A 27,950-nucleotide genomic window follows, 5' to 3' on the forward strand; every position below is an offset into this window, starting at 1 on the left:
TCCAGCTCATTTTATAGATGAGGCAAACAGGATAGTGACTTGTTCAGGGTCACACAGGTAGTAAGTGGCCAAGTCCAGATTTGAACTCAGGAAGAAAAGTCTTTCTGATTCCAGACCTGATACTCTATGGGACCATACAACTGCTCGCCTTCTTCCCGGTACTCCAAACCCTATATATAGAACTGAATTTTGTCATTCCCTCAAACAACACATTCCCAAATTTAAGAGCTAAGACACCTATTAGTTGTGTGATTTTGGGCAAGCCTGGCCAGTTTGTCTCAGTTTCATTATTAATAAAATGGGGATAATAACAATATTTATCTCCCAGGGTTATTAAGAGGATCAAATGTAAAGCCATTAGTAGCGTTTGGCATATGGGAGGTGCCATAAGATGATAATGAGGTTTTCTTTTATGCTTTATTCATTCTATTTATAGGAGCACTAACCATATACCAGGTTTTCACCTTAAATCTAGATTTTAGTAGTCTCCTAGCTGGGTTCTTTGCCTCTACTTTCATTTGCTCTAATCTATGTTGTAAAATGTTTCCTTCTAGGTTTTTTCTGGAACATCATTTTAATCATGTCATTATTCTGCTCCAGACATATAGTGAATGGTTCCTTGGGCTGTCAATGGATTAAAGTTGAAACTGTCTGGCATCCCTCTGTAATCCAACCCCACCCTACCCATCCAATCTTATTTCCCAATAATGCCCATACATCCTCCAATCCAGTCAGTCAAGCTGGTTTTCTCACTGTCCTACAAACACGTCAAGTTCATTCTTGCCTCCACCCCCCCCCCCACACATCCCCTGGAATGCTCTCCTGCTCTTTCTCTGAGATTATTCAAATCCTGTCCATCCTTTAAAGTCCAGATCAAATCAATTAATAGAGATCTGAGAATTAGTCTCACCAATGTAGAGAACAATAAAAGTTCCTTACATAGAGCTACACTCTTCTAGCTTCTAGACCTCTCCAGCCAGGGCAAAATTCACAATGGACTAGATCTAAGTCCTTTTGGGGTTATCGTCAAAAACTAGATAAAATGCCCCTAAAAGAGCAGTGATCAGCAATATTGATTGGAGAAACAGGTTTAATACAAGCAGAATAACCTAAGAGTTGTTAATTGACCTTCCTCCAAAATCATAAAATTTCATATTTGAAAGACACCTCAGGAAGAGTTCATCCAACTTCAAACCAAATTTCCTTCCTCATATGTTGCAGGGAGTGGCAGCAAGAACACATAATTTGGAGTTAAGAAAACCTGAGTTCAAATCCAGCCTTAGAAACGTCTGAGCCATGTGATCTTGGGCAAAAATAGCGATAAAGACAAAAAGTAACTTAACTCTGTCTGCCTTAGGTTCCCCAACTATAAAATGGGGTTAATAATTGCATCTATCCCCCAGAGTTGTTGGGAGGATCAAATGAGGTCATATTTTAAGGCACTTTGCACAGTGCCTGGTACACAGTAGGTATTTAATAAATGCTGTCCCCTCTCTTATTCCCTCTTCCTTTTGGCACTTTGGCTTTCTCATCTAGAGAAGCAATTTAAACTTGATGACCTCTAAAATCATGGTTGATGTTACAAACATAGTCATTTTTTCATTTAAAGACATCCAGTAAGAAGGAACTATCTACCCACTGAAGCAACATATTCCATTTGTGGATAGATGGAAGGGAAGCCTGAAGAGACAGGGTATAACAGAGGAAGCCCAAGCTTTGCAGTCACAATTTTGAAGGTGTAGAGGGATCAATTCTCACAATATCTTAAACACAAAATGATACTGAATGCTTGGTGGGATAGGCATTATTGTTCCCTTCCCCCCAAAAAAAATTGGTGATCAAGACAATACCAATAATAATTGACTCATATTCCCTTTATCCATTTCTACAAAATCTTTAATTAGCTACATACATTTTGACAGCATCTCTGATGAAGGCATGAGAAGGGAACAGTCAGGCTTTCATAAATGATATTCCATAGGAGACCATCTCGATAGTTACACAAGAGAAAGAAAACAAGATCCTATTGTGTAGACTTTGGCTATAAAAGAAAGCATCTAATTCAGTAGAGCAAAACTCTCCCTTAAATGCTGTCCTCTGACTAGGTGTCTCCCATGTACATGATGAAATCATCCAAGATTCCTTTAAGGACATGGCTGTGAATATTCTCAGAAACTTGTCACCTGACTGTAAATCCTTTATTATTTCAGCATCCTGGACCTTAATCTTTTTAGTGAACCAGTGTTATTCACAAGGCAAGAGCAGTCACTGCTTGTTTTTTATTAAACTAAAATTAAAAGAATAATCCATTAGTAGAGAATGCACAAGGTTTTGTGAGCTGCCCAATTCAGAACCATTCCAAAAATGAAAAATAAATATGATGTAGAAATAAATAGCTTTGTAGCAAAATATAGAGGTTTTAATAAATAAGCCACATAACATCAGTCTTATTTTGGTGCCGTGTACCAGGAGTTGTCTAGTAAATGATCTTCTTGGCTGCCAGAAGCGTATTCCTCAGAAGCATTGCCACAGTCATAGGCCCCACACCACCTGGCACTGGAGTGATAAATTTAGCTTTCTTCTTGACTTCTGATGAAAGAAATAGAGGACAGAACATAGGTTATTGTGACATTGTTTTGTTCATGTTGCATGTTAACATAAAAAATTCACCAAAGAAAGAGACTTCAATATGTTTTACAGATACTTCTTATGCATGAAATCTCTAGGTGTGTAGAGGGAGGAGAGGAAAGAGAAAAGAGAGAGGAAAAAAGAGAGAAAAGAAAAGAGAGATAAGAGTCAGAGAGTGGAGATCGAAGGGAAAGAAAAAAAGGAAAGAAAGAAGAGAGGAAAAAAGAGAGATGAGAGAGACATAGCGAGAGAGAGACAGAGACAAAGAGAGACAATTCAATATAGGTTCAAAGTTTCCCTTTGTCCTCCGCAGTGATCCATTCATTTAGAATAAACACTTGTTCATAATACAATAAAAATAGGTCCCCAATGTTTGGAATGCATTCCTTCTCACCTCCACTTCTTAAGTTCCCATTTTTTTTTCAGCCTCAGCTCAAATACCACCTTCAGCATGAAGCTTTGCATGATTCCCACAATTGCCTTTACCTCTATTGTTTTTCTTTTGTGTGTATTTTTATAAATCTGTATTGTTTTTCCTGATAAAATCTAAGGTTCTTGAGAGCAGAAATTACTATTTTATGTCTTTATATCTTTAGAACCTTATATATAGTTGTTGTTTACTTGTTTTCTAGTTGTAGTTGACTCTTTCTGACCCTATTTGGGATTTTCTTGGCAAAGATACTGGTTTTCTATTTCCTTCTCTAACTTCAGCTTTAGAAAGTAAGGCAAACAGGGTTTAGTGACTTGCCCAGAGTCATACAGCCAGTAAGTATTTAAGAACAGATTTGAATTCATGAAAATGAGCCTTTCTGATTCTAAGCTTAGCACTATATTCACTGTACCACCTAGCTGCCTTGAGTATATCAGGCACTTAATATAAACTTGATTGCCTCCTCATTTCCTATTGTTTTTTTTTTAATTGAATACTTTCTCCCATAACAAACATTGTCTAATAAAATCCCAAACACCTCCTTCCATAACCATAAAATGCATTTTCTGATGTTAATTTGTTAACAAAAAAAGATACCATTGGGTTTCCAGCCTTAAAAAGATAAAAGTATATAATTGTAAGGAAAAGCAATCAAAACTATATCATTGTAATTAATCCCTTTTATTAGGGGATGGAAAGAAGGAAGAAATATAGTTGACCCAAGATTGGAGACAACTGGGACAGCCCAAAGTCTGAACATTTCCAAGAGAGAAGTGCCACTGCCCATAGGGGTAGTTTTTCCAAGTCATTTGTCCCAGAAAATGGTTTTCCAGCATTACAAATGTCCCTTGGAGAGAGACTAACCATCCCTATCAGTCACAATTGGCTGCCAAGAACTTTAGATTCTTTTGTCTGAACTTCAGATTCAGACTTCATTAAAGAACGCTGGGCAGAGGTGGGAAGAAGCATCAATAATAATAACTTTCCATTTGCTGGTCTACCATCATCAAGTTTGCAAACTAATGAGCATTGCTGTTAACAGTTCAAGGAGTAGTTAAAAGGCAGAAAAAAACCAGCTTAGATTGTTAAATCGCTGCACCTTTTGGAAGGGAACATGTTCCAATTATGAAACAGAGAAATCAACAATAAGACTTTATCTGTGATAATCAGGAAAATAAAAATGATACTTTTCACATATTACACATCTGAAGATATTTGTACTTCTTGACCCAATAAAGCCCTTTGTGGGACACTGCCATCCCTTTATCCAGAGCTTTTTCTTCAAGATAGGACCTATGGGACTTTTAACCTTTTCTGACATTAGCTTCTAAGAATCCAGGAATGCTTCCATACCAAAATGAGTTATCAGAGCAGGACTTTAGTGCAAGATTACTTGAAAATAAAGAGATAGACAACTTTTTAAATCTCAGAGGAACATTTTCTGAAAGTATTTTTATCCAAACATGATATCCATAATGCAATATATTTTTAAGGAATGGGACTAACCAACCATGACTGGTTGCATGTTTTTTTTTTTGCTTGATTAAGGACCAAAATCTATGAATAATAACAATTTTGGCATTTAACTATTCTATTTAATTCCATTCACTAAGAAATTATTAATTTTCTCCTTAGTGCTACTAGTTTGCTAAGTGCTAGGAAAACAAAGACAAAAAAGAAATAATCCCAGACTTCAAGCAGTTTAAGTGTATGTGTTCATATAATTGGAGAAGAAAAAGGCAAACCACTCCAGGACCTTTGCAAGGAAAAACCCCAAATGGGTCATACAGTGTTGGACATGACTGAAATGACTCAAGAAAAATTTATATGGCCCCTCAAACATCCAGTCTATCTAAAAGCCTGCCTCTAAAAATTTTACCTCTACTCTTTGAGTCTTTTTTTCAACTATAAATGATATTTAAAATGATGTAGTTTTTGGCTTAATTAATATAGTAAAATCTTGCCTACCAGATAAAATGTACCATGAAATGATTTTAATTATAAAATAAAAGTGGATTTATATATAAAAAGGACTAATCATCATCATTTATGAAAGTAAAATTTTACCAAGGATTACACTAACATTATGTCTTTGTTATTCCAAAATTAGGGGAGACTTCTTAGAGGAAGAGTATTAGAACACTGAAGGAGAAGAAAGCAATGGGGCGCTGAGAAGAAAAGTACTGCCTCTAGAATCAAAAATCTAAGTTCAATTCCGATTTTCCACTTAGTCATTGTATGATCATGGGGAAATTATTTTGACTCTGATTTTTATAAAATAAGAGGATTGAAAGAGATGATCTCTGAAGTAGCTTCTAGCTCTAAATCAATGATATGATGATAAGTAGAAGAGTGAAAAAACGACCTCTAAAGCAAGTTAATTTCTCTTAAGTATCACGAGGTAATCCTAACTACAAAGTAAAGGAACAGAGGGAATGATAAGATTTAAAATATCACATCAGAACCACAATGCTTTTTCCCTTTCATTTTGTTGAGTTCTTTTCCACTTATCAAAATGCAGGTTGATGAATGAAACTTTGAGGGACATGAATTCAAATCCTGACTTTGACATGCATTATCTGTGTGCCTTTGGATATATCATTTACTTTCTCTTGGCAAATTTCTCCATTTTGAAAAATGAGTCAGGGAATGGTGGTGTAGAGTCAAGATGGCGGAATAAAAATAAATCCTTTTTTCCTAGTCCCAATACACCTCTTCCCCAACAACCTAGAAAATGCTCCAGACCACAATTTGATGGGGAAAGCTAAGAAAAAGTCACAGTAAGTCATTTTCCAGCCCAGGACAGTTTAGAAGATGGACAGAGTTCTGCAGATAATGTAGTGAGGGTTGATCAGGGGCATATCATGGCAACAAGTGAAACCAGCATTTAGCAGCAATGTTGGATAGAAGTTCAGAGGTCAAAGATGATAAGGGACTGAAAACTGTATAGGAAAAAATGCCAGGGGACTCTTGTTTTAGCATCGAGCATAGGAAATATGTCATTTATAGCTCTGTAGCCCAGTTCCAGATCATAATTCCATGCCCAAGAGAAGTGATAGTACAGGGACTCTACTTGTGTAAGGAGCAAGAAAAAAAGTTCCAGAACCATAGATATGTGACTCTTAGTCCAAAAATGAAATGAAAGCTCAATTCTAACTTTTAATCCCTCACATAAGCCTACAGTGGAATAAACCATATCAGGGAATCAAAGCCCAGTTCATTTGCTCTGAATTTTCTGAATCTCTCAGCAGATTGTGACTAATTCCAGCAACAGTCTAGAGAAACTCCACCATACATAAATCAACAGACCCAAACCAGGTCAGGAGTGTGTACAGTATACTGTAGGACAGCAATGAATAGGTTCCTTCCTGGATCACAGTACTTTGGAAGCACCAAAACATTAGAGGGCCCTAGACTATGCTGTGAAAGCAGAAGGAGAAAAATACTAGAAGCTCAGATCAGACATTCCCCAGAGATGGCAGATCTCAAATCTAACATAAATTTAAAGTCAAGAAATAGGCTAGAAAAGTGAGCAAGTAACAAAAACAACAATGACCACAAAAATTTTTGTCAAGACAGAGAAGTTCAAGACACAAACATAAAAGAACATAATGACCTAAGGGTATGAACAGACAATTTTTGAATGAAGAAATTTAAACTATTTGTAGTCATACGAAAAGATGCTCCAAATCACTATTGATCAGAGAAATGCAAATTAAGACAACTCTGAGATACCACTACACACCTGTCAGATTGGCTAAGATGACAGGAAAAGATAATGACGGATGCTGGAGGGGATGTAAGAAAACTGGGACACTGATACATTGTTGGTGGAACTGTGAACGGATACAACCATTCTGGAGAGCAATCTGGAACTATGCTCAAAAAGTTATCAAACTGTGGATATCCTTTGATCTAGCAGTGTTACTACTGGGCTTATATCCCAGAGAGATCTTAAAGAAGGGAAAGGGACCCACGTGTGCAAAAATGTTTGTGGCAGCCCTCTTTGTAGTGGCAAGAAACTGGAAATTGAGTGGATGCCCATCAATTGGAGAAAGGCTGAATAAATTATGGCACATGAATGTTATGGAATATTACTGTTCTGTAAGAAATGACCAGCAGGATGGTTTCAGAAAGGCCTGGAGAGACTTACATGAACTGATGCTGAGTGAAATGAGCAAAACCAGAGATCGTTATACATGGCAACAAGAAGACTATACGACGATCAATTCTGATGGACGTGGCTCTCTTCAACATTGAGATGATTCAAACCAGTTCCATTTGTTCAGTGATGAAGAGAGCCATCTACACCGAGAGAGAGGACAGACAAGAGCTGAGGGTAGACCACAACATAGCATTCTCACTCTTTCTGTTGGTGTTTGCTTGCATTTTGTTTTCTTTCTCAGGTTTTTTTTTCCTTCTTTACCTGATTTTTCTTGTGCAGCAAGATAACTGCATATATATATATATATATATATATATATATATATATATATATGTTAAAATATATGTTAATATACATGTATATATATATATATATGATTTAACATATATTTTAACACATTTAACATGTATTGGACTACCTGCCATCTAGGGGAGGGGATCTGAGGAAGGAGGGGATAATTTGGAACAGAAGGTTTTGCAAGGGTCAATGTTGAAAAAAATCACCCATGCATCTGTTTTATAAATAAAAAGCTTTAATAAAAAATAAATTAAATAAAAAGAGAATATGATATAAAGAGATTATGCAAGAATTGTAGTTCTTTCAAAAAGAATGATTAAATAAAAATCCTTATTTTTAAGAAAACAAAAGAACATAATGACCTGAAAATATCAAAAGTCAAAACTTCCAAGAAAATTGACTACACAGAAGACCCCAAAGAATTTAAAGATATTTAAAAAGAACAAAACATTGAGAAAAGAAATGAGAATGATAAAAGAAAATTATGAAGAAAGAATTAACATGAATAGAGCATCAGCCCTAGAATCAGGAGAACCTGAGTTCAAATCTGACCTCAGACACTTAACATTAATTAGCTGTATGATTCTAGGCAAGTCATTTAACCCCAATTTCCTAGCCCTCCCCCCCCCCAAAAAAAATTGACAGCTTGGGCAAATAAATACAGAAAAAAATAAAATTGGATTTTCCAAGTGGAAGCTAATGACTTCATGAGGTATCAAGAAACAATTCTAAAATAAACTCAAAAGACTGAAAAATGGAAGAAAATGTGATATATCTCATAGGAAAAAAATGACATGGAAAACTGATCAAAAAGGGATAATTTAAGAGTCACTGGACTACCTGAAAGACATGAATAAAAAAATATCTGGACATCATATCTCAAGAAATTATGAAGCAAAATTGCCCAGATATGTGAGAACCAAAAGGCAGACTCAGAAATAGCAGAACCCTAACCATAAACCAAATCAAAGAAATCAAAGAAAAAGAAAAAGCACTTAAATGCATAAAAATATTTTTAAATAGCTCTTTTTATATTGGCAAAGAACTGGAAAATGAAGGAGTGCTCACCAATTGGGGAATAACTGAATAAGTCATGGTACTTGAAGGTGATGGAATAATACTGTGTTGTAAAACCTAATTGAATTGCATGTATTCTTTAATGAGAGGGGAGGGAGATGATAAAAAAATTAAATGAATGCTAAAAAATGTTTTACATGTAATTGGGAAAAATAAAATATTAGATAGAAAAAAATAAATAAAAAGTAAAAAAACAAATAAATGATGCAGGAGATGGTTTCAGAAAAACCTGGAAAGACATATGAAGGGAAATCCCTGCAGAGAGAAAACTGATGGACTTAGGTAGAGTACAAATTGAAGCTTTATTTTTCTCTCTCTCTTTTTCATTTTTTCTTTAGCTAATGTTAAAATTTGTTTTGTGTGACATCATATTTGTAATGAATTATGTATTTCTTGCTTTCTTAATGAGCAGGAGTACAGATTGGGGGGGTGATATAATCTGGAGTTTAAAAAATTGAATTTTTAAAAATCATAACCCTGATTTTAAATGAAGTAAACTTAGTAAGAAAAGCTTGCAAAATGGATTAGAAAGGAAAGTCCAGAACTATCTTGTTTAAAAGAAATACTCTTAAAGCATAAATATTCCCTTTGGATAAAAACAACAAAAACAAAACAATGAAGAAGTTAGACTACATGACTTCTAAGAGTCCTCTAAATCTATGATAATTCTTCCCTTCATTTATGACCTCTACTTAGTGTTTCACCGCTAGTCTAATCAATGTAGCACTTTTCTTAGGTGTCAGACATAATAAACATTACTTCAGAAAGTCTGAGGTGTAGCCATATAATGGATACCTAGACATGCTGGTGTGAGTGGGTGAAATAAATATTAGGAAGCAAGATTGTGTGACCATGGCTTGGGCTACACTTAGAAATATAAATACAGTTAAACATTAGCAAAAAATCATAACCACAATAAATTATATTGATAAGAAATGAAAGATGGTAACAAGGAGGAGAGCCAAAGTAAGTCATATTTCTCATTAGATTCACCACCTGCTTCTTCTTCAACCAGTGTTTATCGGTTTTCTTGGCAACCTACTTTCTTTCCAAATGTAACCAATTTGAAAATCATTTGAATATTCAGAGATTTTTACAGCTGAAATTTAAACATTTGCCTAAATGTGTGATTTAATTAGATTGACTGATATTACTAAATAATTTTTGAATTTTCTTTAGGAGCTCTAGCATAGGTGGTGATAATGCCAGAACTCATCATATAACTTAAGTGAAAAAGAAAAATACAAGATAATGTCAAGACAACAAATATTTATTAAGCACCTACTATTTGCTGGATACTGTGCTAAGTACTTGGATTACAAAGAAAGGCATAAACAGTTTCTATTCACAAGCAATCTAAAGGGGAAGACAACTGAAACCAACAAAATGCAATAAGTAATATACAGGGGGGAAATTAGAGATAACTAAAAAAAGGGAAAGTACTAGAATTAAAGGAGATCAGGAGATACTTCTTGTAGAAAGTGTGATATTAATTTGAACTTCAGTGAATCCAGTAAATAAAGATGAGGAGGCAGATAATTTCAGACATAGGACATAGGAGATGGAGTATCTCGTATGAGGAAAAGAAAGATCAATGTCTCTAGATCACAGAGTACATGGAGAAGTATAAAGAGTAAGAAGTATAAAAATGTACAGGGTTTGAATGCCAAATACAAGGCTTTATATTTATGCTTGGAGGTGATAAAGAACCACTAGAATTTATTTATGGGGGAAGGAAAGGGTGACAGAATAATACCTATGCTACAGGAAGATCATTTTGACAGTTGATTAGAAGATGGATTGGAGTGAAATCCATCACTCCAATTCTTTCAAAAAGAATGATTAAATAAAAATCCTTATTTTTAAGAAAACAAAAGAACATAATGACCTGAAAATATCAAAAGTCAAAACTTCCAAGAAAATTGACTACACAGAAGACCCCAAAGAATTTAAAGATATTTAAAAAGAACAAAACATTGAGAAAAGAAATGAGAACGATAAAAGAAAATTATGAAGAAAGAATTAACATGAATAGAGCATCAGCCCTAGAATCAGGAGAACCTGAGTTCAAATAGTAGTACAAGTATGAGTTTGCAGTGTCAGAAGACAAAAGGGGGACTATAGGAGAGACGTTATAAAGATAAATTCAAAAGGTCTTGGAAGCAAATTGGATATGGGAGACTGAGATAAGGTGAGAGAAAATAAGGAATTGAGGATGACATTTAGTAAACAACTGCTTTTTTATCATCAATTTAAAAAAATATCATCAGGTAAAAGTGAAGAAACACCAATAAATATTATTTTAAACCATTGTTATTTCCCCATTCCCCTTTTTAAGCAAAATCATTTAATCAGTGGGATAAGATATGGCAGCAGCAAGCAGCAATTAAGCTAGTTTTTTTTCCCCAACAGGAAATCCATTAATTAAATTGATTTAAGGAATGAGGACTGAATGCACCAAGAGTTAGATCCTCTTCATGTCTGACATAGCCTTTTGACCAGACATTCATTATGGAAAATGAGAAAGTGAGACTGAACCAATGCTTTTGTTAACCAAACCTTTTGTTAAATATTTTATGAATAATAGTATAGTATAATCATGGATAGAGAGCTGGCCACTATACCAAGATCTGGATATAGATTCTGCCTCTGGTGAATTGGGGCAAGTCAGGTAAGATCTTAATGCTTAGGCAATTCTTTAGGATTATAAATTGAAGTGAAGATGTCAACTTTCACTGAAAAGAGTTTCCTCATCTGAGAGTTCCCTCTATGAATGAAATCATAGTTTCAATTCCTAATTCCTAATAAGAAGTGATTATAATGAGATGATTTTATTAATAGACAGTGAGATTATATTTGACAAAATATAACATTCATTTGGGTTGTTTTTTTTAAAGAGCATACACATTTAAAAGATCTTTTTTTAATATAATCTATTTTATTTATCTAAAACCAACAATGGATATTATTTGTAATTGAGAACCATAAGATCAGGACTATGAGAAGACTGTCTCCATTTTTACTTGACATAGCTAGAAGTATAATCTAAATATGGGAAAATAAATCTAAGTAATAAAGATATGAGTATTTAAAAAGTAAATAAATAAAACAATCAATTAAAAGTTGTAAGGAAACTTTGAGATCAGTCAATCCCCTCACTTTACAGAGGAGAAAAATGAAGTACAGAGAGTAGTTCAAGAAGTGACTCACTCAAAAGGATTCTGGGAAGATAGCAGTGTAGGTTAAAAAAAAATTCCAAGCTTTTCAGATTTTCCCCACAAACAATACAAAACTATGCTTCAGGGTGAACACAGAGCAGTTAAAAATAAATAAGGGTTAGGAAAGAACAATGGTACTCCTGGGACAATCAGAGAAAATCTGACGAAAGACACCAGAACTGAGGCTTGGCCCTGTGAAGTGTAAACATAGTTAAGCTTATTCTCCTGAAATAGCAAGGAGTAAACCCTGGGGTTAGCTGGATTGAGAGGTAGCCTCTGCCCCAACCACTAGAACTTTCACTTCCTAGACAGCGTGGGGTATCCAGTATGTGACTCAGGAAAGATTGAGGGAACCTCTGCTGATAAGGAATGGCAGTCCCAACTGTGCTGTGGAAACTTGGCCTTGGGTGAGAAGGAACCAGCATACACTGTGTGAGTGCAAAAGCAGTCGGGCAGGGAATCTGTTGGCTGTAGGTACTTACAGAAGGGGTGAGTTTTTGTTTTAAGATTGGAGGGGGAAGGGGAACTGAGGAGGACCTGAGGCCAGAGATAACATTCCACCCTCCCTAGGACTACGAATGATTACAAAGAGCTTATTAGCTCTTATTTTTAAAAATTAGCAAAGGAGAGAGAACCTAAACATAGAAAATTACTACAGAAATAGGGAAGACTTGGGTCTTCAGAAAGAAGGAAGAAGAAGGAGGAGGAAGATAGAGAAGGAGAAGAAGGAGGGGGAGGCAGAGAAAGATAATGGAGTAGGAGGAGGGAGATAGAGAAGGAGAAGAAGGAGGAGGAGGCAGAGAAAGATAATGGAGTAGGAGGAGGGAGATAGAGAAGGAGAAAGAGGAAGAGGAGGAGGAGGAGGAGGAGGAGGAGGAGGAGGAAGAAGAAGAAGAAGAAGGAAGAAAGACAATCCAAGAAAAGAAAAATTATAAAAATAAAGTTAACCAACTAAAAAATGAGATCCAGAGTCTTAAGAAAAAAAGACTCTCTGAAAACCCTCAAAGAAGCAAAGAAAAGAGGGACAGTTCTGGATATAATGTGTTCTTTCTTGAATTAAATGAAAAAGTATTTTTACACATTTTGAATCCTCTCATATTCTGCTGCACATATGACAATTTTGGGGGTTTTTTCTTAATTTTGAATTTAAGTTTTAAACAAATAAATACATTTTTTAAAAAAAGTGACACACATGGAAAGAAGGAAACAAGTATGTACTAAGCATTTACTCTGTGTCAAGCACTATGCTACACACTTTGCAAGTATTGTCTCATTTAATCCTCACAACAACCATAAAAGATAGATGCAATAATTATCACCATTTTATAGGCTGAAGAAGCTATCACAGTATCATATAGCTGGTATGTGAAGACATATTTTAACTTTGGTTTTTGTTTGTTTGTTTTACTCCTTGCCCAACTTTCTATCTACTTTGTCACCTAGTTGCCTCAAGGTCACACAGGAATTAAATGACAGACATAGAATTTAAAACTATGTCATCTGACTTCAAGTACATTTTTTTCTACAGCAAAATGCAAGGATAAATCTCCATTTGCATTGAGAATAAATATAAAACCTAAATAGATAAATGAGGGGGGAATGAAATAACTAATGGCCTTCTCATACTAGTACATATAAAATAAATTCACAAAATTATCACTCTTTTCCTACTAACAGAAAAAGATAAGGGAAATTTCATAAAGAAAGCAACAAATGATTTTAAATAACTGATAACTAACAAAATCCATGTAATAGAAAGAAAAAAAGGACCTAAACAATAGGAAAGAGATTTAATGCTAAAACTTGGCCTGTGTCACCATAACAAAAATGATAATACTATCCAATTAATCTAAAGATTTTGTGACATATAGAATTATCAAAGACCTAATTTATGGAGTCAAGAGGACCTGAGTTCAAAACTGGCCTCAGACACTTACTAGGGGTATAGCCAAAACAAGTTACTTAACACTAATTGCTCACCCCCCAAAATAAAGAAGGAAGAAAGGAAGATCTAATTTATAAAACTAGAAAAAAGTAATCATAAGATTCATCTGGAGCATTATCAATGGAGGAAAAGCACTAGGAAGAAGGGCACTTGGCACTAATAATTCTCAAAATATACTACCAAGCATTAATGATTTAAAAAAAAGAAGAAAAAAATCTATCAGTGGAATATATAAAGCAAAATGTAGATATAAATGAGATCAACTTAGAGTGTGACAATACCACAAATACAAATAATTGGGGAAGGGACTCTCTCTCTGACTGTAACTACTACAACTATCTCAATGTTGTTCCAACAAATATGTTTAGAAAAATATCAGAGCTGACTTTCAACTACTATTATTCAACTGAGAAAACAGATTTCACTTCAGGCTGCTACTAAGAAAAACACAGATGCTTTCTCTTCTGCAGTATAGTAAATTAGCAAATATTCCATTATCAGAATTCATTTTTATTGGGCAGTCTTCCCCTGAGGGCAGACTGATTTCCACCTGCTTGAGTTTAGGCATAGCATATGAGTTTTCTAAGGATCAATCTAAGTACAAAGAGGCTCATGATTAATAGGCTAGTCACATTTTTGGGGGGAAGGAAGAAAGGATGGAAGCATATATTTAATGAATCCCCTCAGTTTCCAAAATGCAATAAATAAAGACATTCAAAATACCTGAGTCATTTTATTGGATTGAGACCAGTGACAGTAGCCAAAGGCCCTTTCCTAGCATCAAAGAATTTGAATATCAACTAGATACCAATTTCCCAGAAGTCTTCTCCCCTTTCCCAGCATGAATCATTGCCCATCCCCAAGTCCAGGTTTCTTTTTCCATAGTTACAGTGCCTGCCTGCCTCTCTCTCTCTCTCTCTCTCTCTCTCTCTCTATATATATATATATATATATATATATATATATATATATATATATATATATATATATATATATTTATAGTTTCTTTATATATTCCATGTATCCTTATACTAAACTAGTGATAAACACTTACTGAACATGAATTGAGATGTCATGAAACAAAGAAAAGTATTAAAAGTCCTTCAGTACAGAATGGCCCCTTTTCACTTTTGAAAGTAATAGAAGAGCAAGGGAAAGTTGGCAGAAGACATTAAAAATCACCTAGTTAGAGTACTGATGAATTTTAGTGGGCTATTTGTAATCTAAATATGAGCTCCTTATCAGATGACTAATTGGTGAAAATATTGATGAAGAAGATGAATTTTATCAATCTTGACATTTTACCATAAGTTAAGTCAGAAGAAAGGCGGAAATTTCGGGCAAATGGAAGCATGCTTCACAGATTTTCCAGAGGAAAAGAGAAGAGTTATGAAAGTGTTTTATGAGAACTCTCAAGATGATATGATCTAAAGAAAAATCTACTTTCCTGGCTTGTGCTCTGGTCTGTGAGTGACCACAAGCACTCTTTTCTGTCCTGGAACGGTAAGGAGGATTCCCCGCTCCACTGTGGCTATAAGTTATGACTAGTTGTTCAATCCCTTTTTCATCTATGGACTGAGACCTTGAGGAGCTGCTGCTGTTGTTGCTGTTAATTTAGTGGCCCCCAAGTCCTATTTCTGATTTGCTGGTTTCCCAAGGCTCTCTTGCCCTAATGCAACAGACTTCCCTACAAATTTTCTAAGTTTGGTATCTGTGGGCTAAGAGATATGATAACTGCCACTATTCCCACTGATTCAGAGGCTCCTAAGGACTGTGTTCCACTCTCACCCTAGTGCAACAAAACTTTTCTGTTGATCTTTTAAATTGTCTTCAGCTGGAAAATTGTTTCGCTCCATGTTTTGTGGATTCTGCAAGAGTATTTGTGTTTACTCACAAATTAATACACAATATAGAAAAGTAGTAAACACATATCAATTTAGATTATACCTGCTTGGAACAGCTCAAAACTTACAGATCCCCAGAATTATTTCTAAAAAAAGCTGCATTAAAAAAACTGAGACTTGGGGCAGTGCCACCTCCACTTGAGAAGTAGAGCCCCATTTTAGCATATAATTAAAAATCAAGAATTAGGTTGGAAAATTAGCTAACAGAAAAAAAAATTCTGACCATAGAAAGTCACTATGGTGACAAGAAGATGAAAACATACACTCAGAAGAAGAAAACAAAGTCAAATCTCCTATAATCAAAGTCTCCAAGAAAAATATGAATTGGTCTCAAGCATGGAAGAACTGAAAAAAAAAAATGGAAAATCAACTAAGAGAAGTAAAAGGAAAATTTGGAAGAGAAATAAAAGTGATGCAGGAAAATTATGAAAAAAGAATCAATACTTTGGTAAAGGCGGCACAGAAAATACTGAAAAAATAACATCTTAAAAATCAGAATAACAAAATGTCAAATGATAAAAAAAAGGCACAAAAATTCAATAAAGAGAGGAATGCTTTAAAAAGGAGAACTCGTTAAATGGGAAAATATATATATGAAAAATTCACTGAAAAGAAAAACTCTTTAAAAATCAGAATTGGTTAAATGAAAAAAGCAATTACACAAGTTCACTGAAAAAATAATTCCTTAATTAGGCAAGTGAAGGCTAATAAGGAAGCTAATGACTTAAAAAGATGTCAATAAACAATCAAATACAATCAAAAGATTAGAAAAACAAAAGAAAATGTGAAATATCTCATCAAAAAAACAGCAGACCTGAAAAATAGTTCCAGGAAAGAAAATTTAAGAATTAATGGACTACCTGAAAATCATAATAAAAAAGAGCCTAGACAGCATCTTTCAAAAAATTGTCAAGGAAAGATGTTCCAGATATTCCAGAACCAGAGGACAAAATAGAAATGGAAAGAATCTACCAATCACCTCCTGGAAGAGATCCTAAGATGAAAACTTCTAGGAATGTTACAGCCAAATTTCAGAGCTTCCAGGTCAAAGAGATACTATAAGAAACTAAAATGAAACAATTCAAGTATGGTGGAGCCACATTCTGAATAAGAGAATATTTAACAGCTTCTTCCTTAAAGGATCAGAGGGTTTGGAATATAACGTTCTGCAGAGCAAAAGAACTAGGATTATAACTAATAATCACTTACTCAGCAAAACTGAGTGTAATCCTTCAGGGGAAAATATAGATATTCATTAAAATAGAGGAATTTCAAATATTCCTGATGAAAAGACCAGAGCAGAATAGAAAATTTGACTTTCAAATACAAAATACAAAAGAAGCATAAAAAAGCAAAAAGGACAGAGAAATCATAAGGGGTTCAATTAGGTTAAACTATTTATATTCCTACATGGGAAAATGATATTTATAGCTCCTTAAAACATTCTCATTATTAGAGGATTTAGAAGGAGAATACATAGAAAGGAATGGGCTAATATTATTATTTAAAATAATAAAATTAAGATTGAAAAAAATACACTGGGAGAAGGGGAAAAGGAAAGGTGAATTGGGATAATGACATAAAATGTCTGAAAGAAATTTTAATGTATAGGAGAAAATAGGGAAACCACATGAACCTTACTTTCACAGGAATTGGCTCAAAGAAGAAAGAAATGCACACTCATTTGGATGTAGAAATCTATCCTACCATACAGGAAAGTAGGAAGGGAAGAAAATAAGAGAAAGGGGGGAAGAGCTGATAGAAGGAAGAGCAGTTTTGGAGAAATATAAATCAAAAGCAAAAAAAAAAAAACACTTGAGAATGGACTGGGTAAAAGGAGAAGTGAGTAGGATAAATAAGAGGAAAATAGAATGGAAGAATAGAACACACAATTGGTAATCATTATTGAGAAAAACATTTTTGCAGTGAGTTTTCTAATAAAGACTTCATTTCTCAAATGGAAAACTAAGTCAAATTTGTAAATAAATAAATAAATAAAGCAGCCACTCCTCAATTGACAAATGGTAAAAGGATATGAACAAGCAGTTTTCAGACAAAATAATCAAAATTATCTATAGTCATATGAAAATGCTTGAAGTCATTATCGATGAGAGAAATGCAAATTAAAACAACTCTCACCTACTACCTCACAATTTTCAGACTGATTAATATGACAGAAAAGGAAAATGACAAATATTGAAGGGGATGTAGGAAAATTATAACATTAATGTATTAATGGTGAAGTTATATAATGATTAATTCTGTAGAGCAATATAAAACTATGCCCAAGAGACAATAAAACCATGCATACCTTTTTGATAAAGCAATATCACCACTACATGTGTGTATTCCAAAAAGGTGAAAAAAAATGAAAAGGAAAAGGAGTTAGTTGTGAAAATAAATATAACTGCTCTTTTAGTGATGGCCAAAAATTGGAAATTGAGGGGATGGCTGAACAAGTTGTTGTATATGATTGTGATGGGATACTATTTAGTTTTAAGGAAAGATGAACAGGACTCTCTCAGGAAAACATGGTATGACTTATATGAACTAATGTAAAGTGAAATAAGAACCAGGAGAACATTGTACACCATAGCAGCAATATTGCATGATGTTCTACCATGAATAATATCAGTATTCTCAATAACACAATGACTGCAGAAAATTCCATGTGACTTATGATAAAAGATGTTGCCTATCTCCACAGAAAGAATTGGTAGAGCTATGTTGAATTTTATAGTTATTTTTGCTACTTTTATTTTTCTTGAGTTTTTTTTTTTTTGGTCTGTGTTTTCTTTCACAGAATGACTTATCTGGCAGCATGTTTTGCATAATACACATGTATAAATTATATCAAGTTGCTTGTCTTCTAAATGAGAGAGGAAGATTAGGAGGGAGAGAATTTAGAAATCAAAATTTGGGGAAAAGGAAATTTTAAAATGTTTTATATATAACTGGAAAAAAACCCAAAATATTAAGTAATGTTGAAGAGAACTCAAAAAAGACATTCAACTAAGCAGTCAATCTAAGGCATTTAAGGATGAAAATGGACTGGAGTACTTTTCTGAACTGGGCCTCATGTTTAGGTTTGATATTAAAACAAAATGAGACATTTATTAATAATGAATAGAGCACATTTTTATTATTTTGAAGTTGATTAAAAAGATAAAGAGAATAAAGATCCCAGTGTCCTTATTGTGAATTGATGATGAAAAAGAATGCAAATCTGATACACTGTTGGTGGAACTGTGAATACATCCAGCCATTCTGGAGAGCGATTTGGAACTATGCTCAAAAAGTTATCAAGCTGTGCATACCCTTTGATCCAGCAGTGTTACTACTGGGCTTATATCCCAAAGAGATCTTAAAGAAGGGAAAGAGACCTTATGTGCAAGAATGTTTGTGGCAGCCCTCTTTGTAGTGGCTAGAAACTGGAAACTGAGTGGATGCCCATCAATTGGAGAATGGCTGAACAAATTGTGGTATATAATGAAGCCAGTTCCATATCCTTTGCATCACTTTATAGAATTAGGAAGAAACACATTTTTAATAGAAAGAACAGTAAGAACTGGAGGAAAGGGAAAGAACTGTAGCTATAATCACTAGGCTTGGCCCCAAAAGAAAAGGTATAATTAATCATGATAACATTTATATATCACCTTAAGATTTGCAAAGCACTTTTTATATATCATGTTATTTGATACTCATAACAACCCTATGAGGAATGTGCTATTATTCTTATTTTGTCGATGAGGTAATTGAGGCTGAGAAAAACCGAATGACTTACTCAGGGTTTCACAGCTTAGTAAGAATCTGAAGTAGATTCAAACTCAGGTCTTCCTGATTCATAATCCAATATTCTATGCATTATGCAATCTAACTACCTTTGAGAATGAGATATAAAAATCTCCTACTCAATTTCCCTAACATTGATGCCATAATCTTAAATAAAACACTAACTAAGAGATTACAGCAAGTTAATACCAGGATAATATACCATGACTAAGTAGGATTTATACCAGGAATGCAGAGCTGGTTCAATATTAGGAAAACTATTAGCATAATTGACTATTAATAACCAAAGTAAAAGAAATCATATGATTATCTCAATAGATGCAGAAAAAGCATTTGAAAAATCCAACACTAATTCCTAGTAAGAAACACTAGAGAGCATAGGAATAAATGGACTTTTCCTTAAAATGATTGATAGCACCTATTTATCACCATTAGCAAGTATTATATGTAATGGCAATAAGCTAGAAACATTCCCAATAAGATTAGGGATGAAACAAGGTTGCCCACTATTACAATTACTATTCAATATTGTATTAGAAATCTTCTTTTCTCCATTCTTTGGAGAGGTTGATAATTATGTGTGCTGAATTCTACATTTAATGATGAATTTGGTTAATTCATTGGTTAATTTTACTGATCTACTTTTCTCCCCATTCTACCTTTTTTATTCTTTTTTTATTTTGTAATAAGGGGTGAGTCCTGGATCAAGTAGAGAGAACGCATGGACAAATAAAGGTTACATAAAAAAGAAAAAAATGTATCAATAAATTTATAAATATAAATTTAAAGGGCCACTAAGGTCATTCTTTCTAACCTCCTACTCAATGAAGATTTTTTTTTTTTTACAAAAGCTGTCAGATGATCAGTTAATCTATACTTGAATGACAGGAAACTGACCAATCCATGCATCAATCTGTTTCATTGTTGAACAATTCATGACTTACATAACAAGACCAACAACATTTCAACCGGACATCAACTGAGAATGAACATCGGACACGCGCTTATTTCCAAAATGGTGTAATTCAATGAATGATGATTAGACATTCTATTAATTAAAAACAATAACAACATATAATGTTTAGATATTAATTCAAGTACTAAATTATCAATTAATTTACACATATTAATCAATGACCAATAGACATATTATTATTATATTACTAAAACCTCACTAGACATGAGTTTATATCCCCCCCCCAATATGTTACCTTCGACTAGATGATGGTACTAAAAGTGCATTTGTGTGTGTGGATGCAAGTGTGTGTGTGTGTGTGTGTGTGTGTATGTGTGTGTACGTGTGTGTGTATGTGTGTGTATGTGTGTGTGCATGTGTGTTTTAAACGAAAACAAAAACAAACAGTATTTATAATAGTTTCTTACCACTAAACCCCCCTACCCCCCTTACTAAATTTTATCGCTTCCGTCAAACCCCCAAACCGGATGATAGGCCTTTAGTATGGTAATTAAATACCGCAGAGAAATAGGTACTAAAACATATGCAAGCAGCAACTAAGTCTAATTAAAACCCACAAACAGCCACTCACTATTAAACTTCAACTATTATAGGATATTATAATAAACACCCAACTGTCCTATAAACTAAGCATATGCCTGCTTTCCAACCCAAATTTTAAATTTTTCTTCATGGAAAAAAAAGCAAAAAATTTAGCAAAATAAATGTAATACTGGCATAGTATACAAACTTAAATTTATCAAAAATTTTGATAAATTTTGAAATTTTTGATTAACTGTTTGTGTAGCTTAATGCAAAGCAAAGCACTGAAAATGCTTAGATAGCTTTAATCAGTTCCACAAGCACAAAGGTTTGGTCCTGGCCTTACTGTTAATTTTTATTAGACCTACACATCCTTCCTTAATCTAAAATTCATTCCAACATCTCTTACCTATTAGTTTAGTTCTGAAGTAGTACAAAGCTTAAGTATAATTTCATGAAATGAGTATTCTCTCCATCTGTACTCCCTGAACTATCTGCTTTGTGCTTTGGTAGATGTTTTGTGAGAGTTGTTATGTCTGGAAATATTTTTCAGACTATATACAAACTGAGGATGAGCTGCTCTGATTTGTCCAGATGGATCTTCAAATGACCAACTAGTCCATCACTTGGCCCAAACCTGAAGTCCTTTCAGTGTAGCTTGCTGGAATTTAGGATATATTGCCCCAGCCTTAGAGGACACAAAGAAAATTATGGACCAGTTTCCCTAAGGCCACTTTTTCAAAGAATTCCTGAGATGAGAAGTTGGGGCATTTATGAAATAGCTTCTACATGGTCAAAATTTAACCTGATGCGGTTTCTTAAGATTGACATTTAAGAATTATCCTCAAAGACTAAAGAAAGGTCAGGACTAGCTTCTGAATCTTTATAGGGAAAAGAGTGCATTTCTTACTTAAAAGCAGAAAATAAGAAGGGAAAGTTCATTTTCCATTAAGAAATAGCTTTTTATAGGATATTTAAATAAATAATCATTAGGGATTGGATTTGGGGTTTCTCTACCCTGGAAATTCCAAATAATGAGTCTCTTTCCACTAATTTAAGTCAACATATTCTCTGAAATTTGGTCTTAGAAAATGGTCTAGAGAATTGAAGGTATAAATGAGGGTCACACTGACAGTGGTGAAATTTGAACCTACCTCTTTATGGCTTTCAACCTAGCTTTCTATTCATTACATCACATTGCTTTTCTTTAATATTTTTAGCTCATCATACTAAGATAATTTCCTTAGATCAGGCAATTTCTTTCATAAATATTTAACTAAATGTAATATAAATATATCATGTGACATTTAACTAAGTAAAACAGTTTGTAAAAAAACACCTGATCAAACTAAAATACGATGTTTCATTACATACAATATTGAATGCTTTACATAAAGGCAAATTCCTTGGTGCAAATATAACATGATATTTAATTAAATTAAGTAGTGAATATGTCAAATAATTATAAGAAATTGCCGGACATAGGAAAAAAGCAATGATAAAAGATGGAAATCTTGTCTGTTATGTTTCTGTTTTGTCTCCTTACCAAAAGTTGGATACTGTTCTTTTCTGAGACTGTTTCTAAATTCCTAACTAGAAGAATTAGATTAGCCTCTGGTTCTAGAAGCAGATGATACAAATCATTTTCCTTCTAAAAAATAAGAGAGAAAGATATAACAATGGAAGTCAGTTTAGGCTTAAACTATCAAATGAGAGGAATGATGGGAGAACAAAGAGCTACAAAATTATACCAATACTTAAATTAAATAAAAACTCTAGAAGTCACATTGTGTCACAGAGTGTAGCTAAATTACTCATGAAGTTTACTAATAGGGGACATTTTATTTTAATTATTTTAATATTATTTTAATAATCCAGTTGGGAACAAAAGAAAATGTGTATGATCCTCAACCATTTAGCATTACTCTTTAGCGTCTCATGACAGGGCATTTATAGCTTAAATATCATGATCTGTTCTGGGGACCATATGTTGCCACCTTTTTATACTGTGGTATTTTAATTAGCCTAAGTAAGTTATTTACTCCCTTAGTAAGTTGCTTTGACTCTTAGCACCTAGTGTGGGGTATAATGGTTAGAGGGTGGAACTTGGAGTCATGAAACTCTGGATTCATGCCTTGCCTATGATTTTTCCTAGGTTAAGTCACCTCCCCTCTCAGTAGCTGTTTCTTCATCTGTAAAATGGCTCTAATAATAGCTATTATATCTACCTCAAAGAATTATCTTATGACTCAAATGAGATAGTGTACACAAAGTACTTTATAACTCTTAATGTACTCTATAAATGCTAGATATCACTATTAGTTATCATATCATCTTTCTCATTTTTTGATGATGTGCAGATAGAAACAATACTGTGATAAGTTGCTATCCTATTATTATGATTTCTTCAAATTCAGTGTTCCATGGATAATTGGCTACTTGGGTGAATATAACTGCTTAATATAGTTGAACAAAAATATCAGAATGAAAATGTAGGGTTTGTAGGCTCACCTGCCAGCATGTGATTTTGAACTCCTCAGTCATGTCTCTATCACTTGAAAGCTTTTTGTCCATGTAGCATGGAGATTATGAGTATTTGGAATAATATCACAATTAAAAATGTTTTTAAGTTTTAATGAATTAATATTTCTCTACCTGTTTGTCCCCTTCTGATTTTCCTTTTGCTCTCTGTATATCTTTTTAAATGTTTCAATGATGCTCTTTATTAAAAACAAATTACTACTTCCTAATTTCCCCTTAGAACTCATCATCCTCCAAATAAATACATTGTGAATATAGTCCAGTAACAAAATTTATATTCAGATTGATCTGTTTTACACACACACACACACATACACACACACACACACGAAAGTTTATGTCTCTCAGTTTGATACCTTTCTCCCAAGGAGTATGAAACATGCTTCATCATTAGTTTTCTGGAGCTGGGATTCATCATTACATTAAGGAAAATTTTTAGGTGTTTCAGTTTTTATTTCAGAATGTTATTGTGAATGTATTAATTTTTTTCTTGATTCTCCTCACTTCACTCTCCAATAGTGCATACACAGTTCTCTAAATCCACTGCCTTTGTCATGGCTACTGGTCCAATAATATCCCATTAAATTCATGTTCCATAATTTGTTCAATTCCCTAATGGATAGGCATCCATTTTTAAAGTCCCTTACTACAAAAATTTTTGCTACTAAATTGGGATTATATGATTAAAAGTAGTAATGCATGGGGCAGCTAGGTAGTGCAGTGGATAGAGCACCAGCCAGGAAAGCCTTGAGTTCAAATCTGGTCTCAGACACTTAACATTTCTTAGCTGTGTGATCCTGGGCAAGTCACTTAATCCCAACTGCCTCAGGGAAAAAAGAAAAGCAGTAATGCAGGGTTAAAATTTTTCTACATTTTAATAATGACTTCTGGGACAGAGATGCAAATTGTTTTTCAGACTATCTTGGCCAGTTTGCAGGTCTATCAGCAGTGGAACAGTGTGCCTGTCTTTTCACAGTCCCACTAATAATTGTCATTTTACTTTTCTGTGTTACATTTGTGAATCAGATATGGAACACTTCTCCACCACCCATATAATAAGAATAAAAAAAAATCTAATGTTTGCATAGAGAAGCAAATGATAAGGAAGTTCACTTAATGCTATATGCTCATGGAAGAAATCCTATAAGCATGTTAATAAGGTTCCCTATAGAAAAGTTATTCTCTATCTCCTCTTTTCCTCAAAATCCTAACAGGACCTCCTATTCTTTATCTGGTGGTCATTCAGCAGCCTCATCATCATCTATTAGGAGCTCTTTCCTCTACTATCCTTTAAACACTTCCCCTTTTTTGTCTCCAAAAATAAAGTAGTCATTACCATCTCCCCCAATCCACGTACACTAATTCCATCACCACCGATCATCTCAAGAAACACTGCCTTTTTAACTATTCCCTTTCTTTCTCTCTCAATCAATAATTTAAGTCACTTCTAGAAAGATAAGCACTAGGAATATGAAGACAAAAAAAATAAGTCCTTGCCCTCAATTTGCTTATAATTTACTAGAAAATGAGTTCCTACTGGATTGTTTTTGTTTTTGTTTTTTTGTCACAGATCTCTTTGGAAGTCTGGTGAAATCTATGGATCTTTACTCGGAATGTATTAAACACATACAATAAAATATGTAGTACAGCATATATGTTTGTATGTATATGTGGTTGCCCATGGAGGTCATATTATGTCCACATTGGTTTTGTCTAAATATGGTTTGAGGTGACCAATATTGCTAGAATTGCACCCAACTCTCTGTAAGAAAGATTTTAATTCCTATCAAGATGGGAATAAGAGACTGAAGCCTCAAAGCTGTCTCACTTTGCTCTCTTCAGAAAGCAATTTCTGAATAAAAAAATCTATCAATCTTCCCTCCTAGGTATTGATGGTCTAGGGGAAATGACAAATGCTCTAAGCTATAGCCAAAGGCTTGGTTCCCTTCCCATCAAATGCTAGTCAAAGACTGTCACGAATATTGAAAAATAAATAACCATGTATCTTAGCTGTAAGCATTAGAGAAATTATCTACAGTAGAATATCATATATAGTAAGTAAATACATATATATGTTTTATACATACAAACATACATATATGTGTATATATATATATATATATGTATGTATGTATGTATGTAATGCATAGTGTGAATGAACTCTCCCACTGGGAATGAAGCAGATATTTCAGAGAAAGAGACCCCAATCTCATCCAAGCTGTGTCTTCTGCAAAAGTTTGAAATCAAAAGAACTCTCTTCTCCCAAGCTCTTGCCAGTTCTACACCACACACAGAGAGACCTGAAACCTTGAGTAATCATTCTTTGTCACCAATGAGGAGAGTCTTATGCAAAATACTCATGGCCCCAACAAACCAATTATATTGAAATGCAGTTATCAAAATATTTTTAAGTTTGTGGGTAGTGGTTAAGAACCACTGTACATGATTGGAATACACAGATTCACAGATAAGTATATACAACATACAAAACACTCTAGGTACTAACAATTGGGGCATCAGAAAAGTTATCTTGAAGTGGGGGGACATTTAATCTAAAACTTGAAGGGAACTACTCCTCTAAGAAATAGAAGTGAAGAGGGAGAGCATTCTTTGTATGAGGCACAGTCCCTAAAAAGACATCAAGCAGAAGTTAGAATAGCATATATGAGGAACAGTAGGGCATGTTTGAGGAGTATGGAATATGAGGATAAATAATGTTTAATCAGACTGGAAAGACGCAGTTAATGTCTTGGCTGATTTTTGCTGAACTTTGCTTTGTTTTTTGTTCTTTGTTACAAGGCATTAACTCATTGGTATGGAAGGAGTAATGTATTTAGAAAATAAGGGGATATAAAAGATTAATCAATATTTCTGAATCCTGGAACAATATTGAAAAGAATGCTGAATAGCAAACAGATATGGGAGTACAGCTCTGAAAAGTGATGAAAATTAGATATTTGGGGTTATCTGCAGAAAGATTTTTGTTCTATACATGAGAACTAATTAAGTCAGCTGAGAAAGTAGAAAGTAGAAAGAAGGTCAAGGACAAAACTCTGGGAAACTCCAAGTGGCCAAAACCTGGATGCTAAATTTATTTATTTGATGATAAGTACATAAATAATTCTTGTCTTCTACATTCTACCTTAACCACCGCCTCCTAAAAACATGCCTAGATCTCCTCCATTGTAAAACAAACAAATAAAACACTCATTTGCCCGTATCTTTTACTCAATTTATCACATATCTCTTCTCCTTCTAACAGTCAAAGCCCTTATTTGAAGGACCATCTATACTCATTACTTCTGTTTCCCACTCATGTCTTCTGAATACCCTCATTTCTTTCCAGAACTCCATTATTACTACAGTTACACCTGCTCACAAGTTCTAAGTGTTATCCTTGACCCCTTCCTCTCTCTTACTCTATATATCTTATACTTGTCACACCTCATAAATTCCCCCTTCAGAATATCTCACAAATCTATCCCATTCTGTCCCTTCACATAAGCACAACTTCCAAATTATTACAAAAAGCCTCCTAATTTGTCTTTCAGCTTCAAGTCTGTGCCTTTTCCCATCTATTCTCTATCTGCAAAATTGATTTTTCCTAAAGCATATCTCTCATTGTGTCACTTTCTTGCTTAATAAATTCTAGTGGCTCTCTTATTACCTCAAGGATCATATATAAACTCCTTCATTTGTCATTTTAAATTATTATTTCTTCTATTTTTTACACTATACATGTACATTCTTTTTTTGCATATTTCCATATGTTATATGGAGGGAGAAAAATCAGAACAAAAGGGAAGAACCATGAGGAAAAAAAAAACAGAAAAGGAAAAAAAAAGATGAAAATAGTATGTGTTGATCCAAGTTGAGTCTCCATAGTTTTCTCACTAGATATGGACAGTGTTTCTATCCAAAGTTTACTGGAATTGGAATCACTAAATTGCTGAGAAGAACCAAGTCTATCACAGCTGATCTTCACACAATCCAGTTGTTGCTGTGTACAATATTTTCTTGGTCTGCTTGCTTCACTCAGCATCAATTTATGTAAATCTTTCCAGTCCATGGTGTTTGTTCTTATATTGTTTCAGTCATGTCTGACTCTGACCCCATTTGGGGTTTTATTGGCAAAGATACTGGAGTGGTTTGCCATTTCCTTCCCAGATAATTTTATAAATGAGTAAACTGAGGCAAAAAGGGTCAAATGACTTGCCTAGTAGGTGTCTGGGGCCAGATTTGAACTCAGGAAGATTAGTCTTTTTGACTCCAGGCATGGAACTACATCAACTATGTTATCTAGTAGTTCCTATTCAATTATTTACTTATCTTTAACTCAGTTCAAACATTATATTTACATCAGAAGTCTTAAATATATATATCCCTCTGGCTGTTTTTAAAGATCTAATTTGGAAATATTTAATGAAGTAAATAAAAATATAGAACATAGAT

The 27,950-nt window shown here is 34.0% G+C and overlaps 1 protein-coding gene across 1 annotated transcript in view; it reads right to left on the minus strand.

Annotated features, from left to right (window-relative positions):
• Positions 1 to 1,465: 1,465 nt before the first annotated feature.
• MTHFD2L (methylenetetrahydrofolate dehydrogenase (NADP+ dependent) 2 like) overlaps positions 1,466 to 27,950 on the minus strand; it is a 127,206-nt gene continuing 100,721 nt past the window's right edge. The window contains exon 8 of the mRNA XM_023505699.2: positions 1,466 to 2,589. Within this exon, the coding sequence (XP_023361467.2) occupies positions 2,477 to 2,589 (113 nt within the window). The 3' untranslated portion in view covers positions 1,466 to 2,476. The remainder of the gene's footprint in view (positions 2,590 to 27,950) is intronic.

The sequence above is a fragment of the Sarcophilus harrisii genome, chromosome 6 (genome assembly GCF_902635505.1).
Source record: "Sarcophilus harrisii chromosome 6, mSarHar1.11, whole genome shotgun sequence".
Lineage (NCBI taxonomy): Eukaryota > Metazoa > Chordata > Mammalia > Dasyuromorphia > Dasyuridae > Sarcophilus > Sarcophilus harrisii.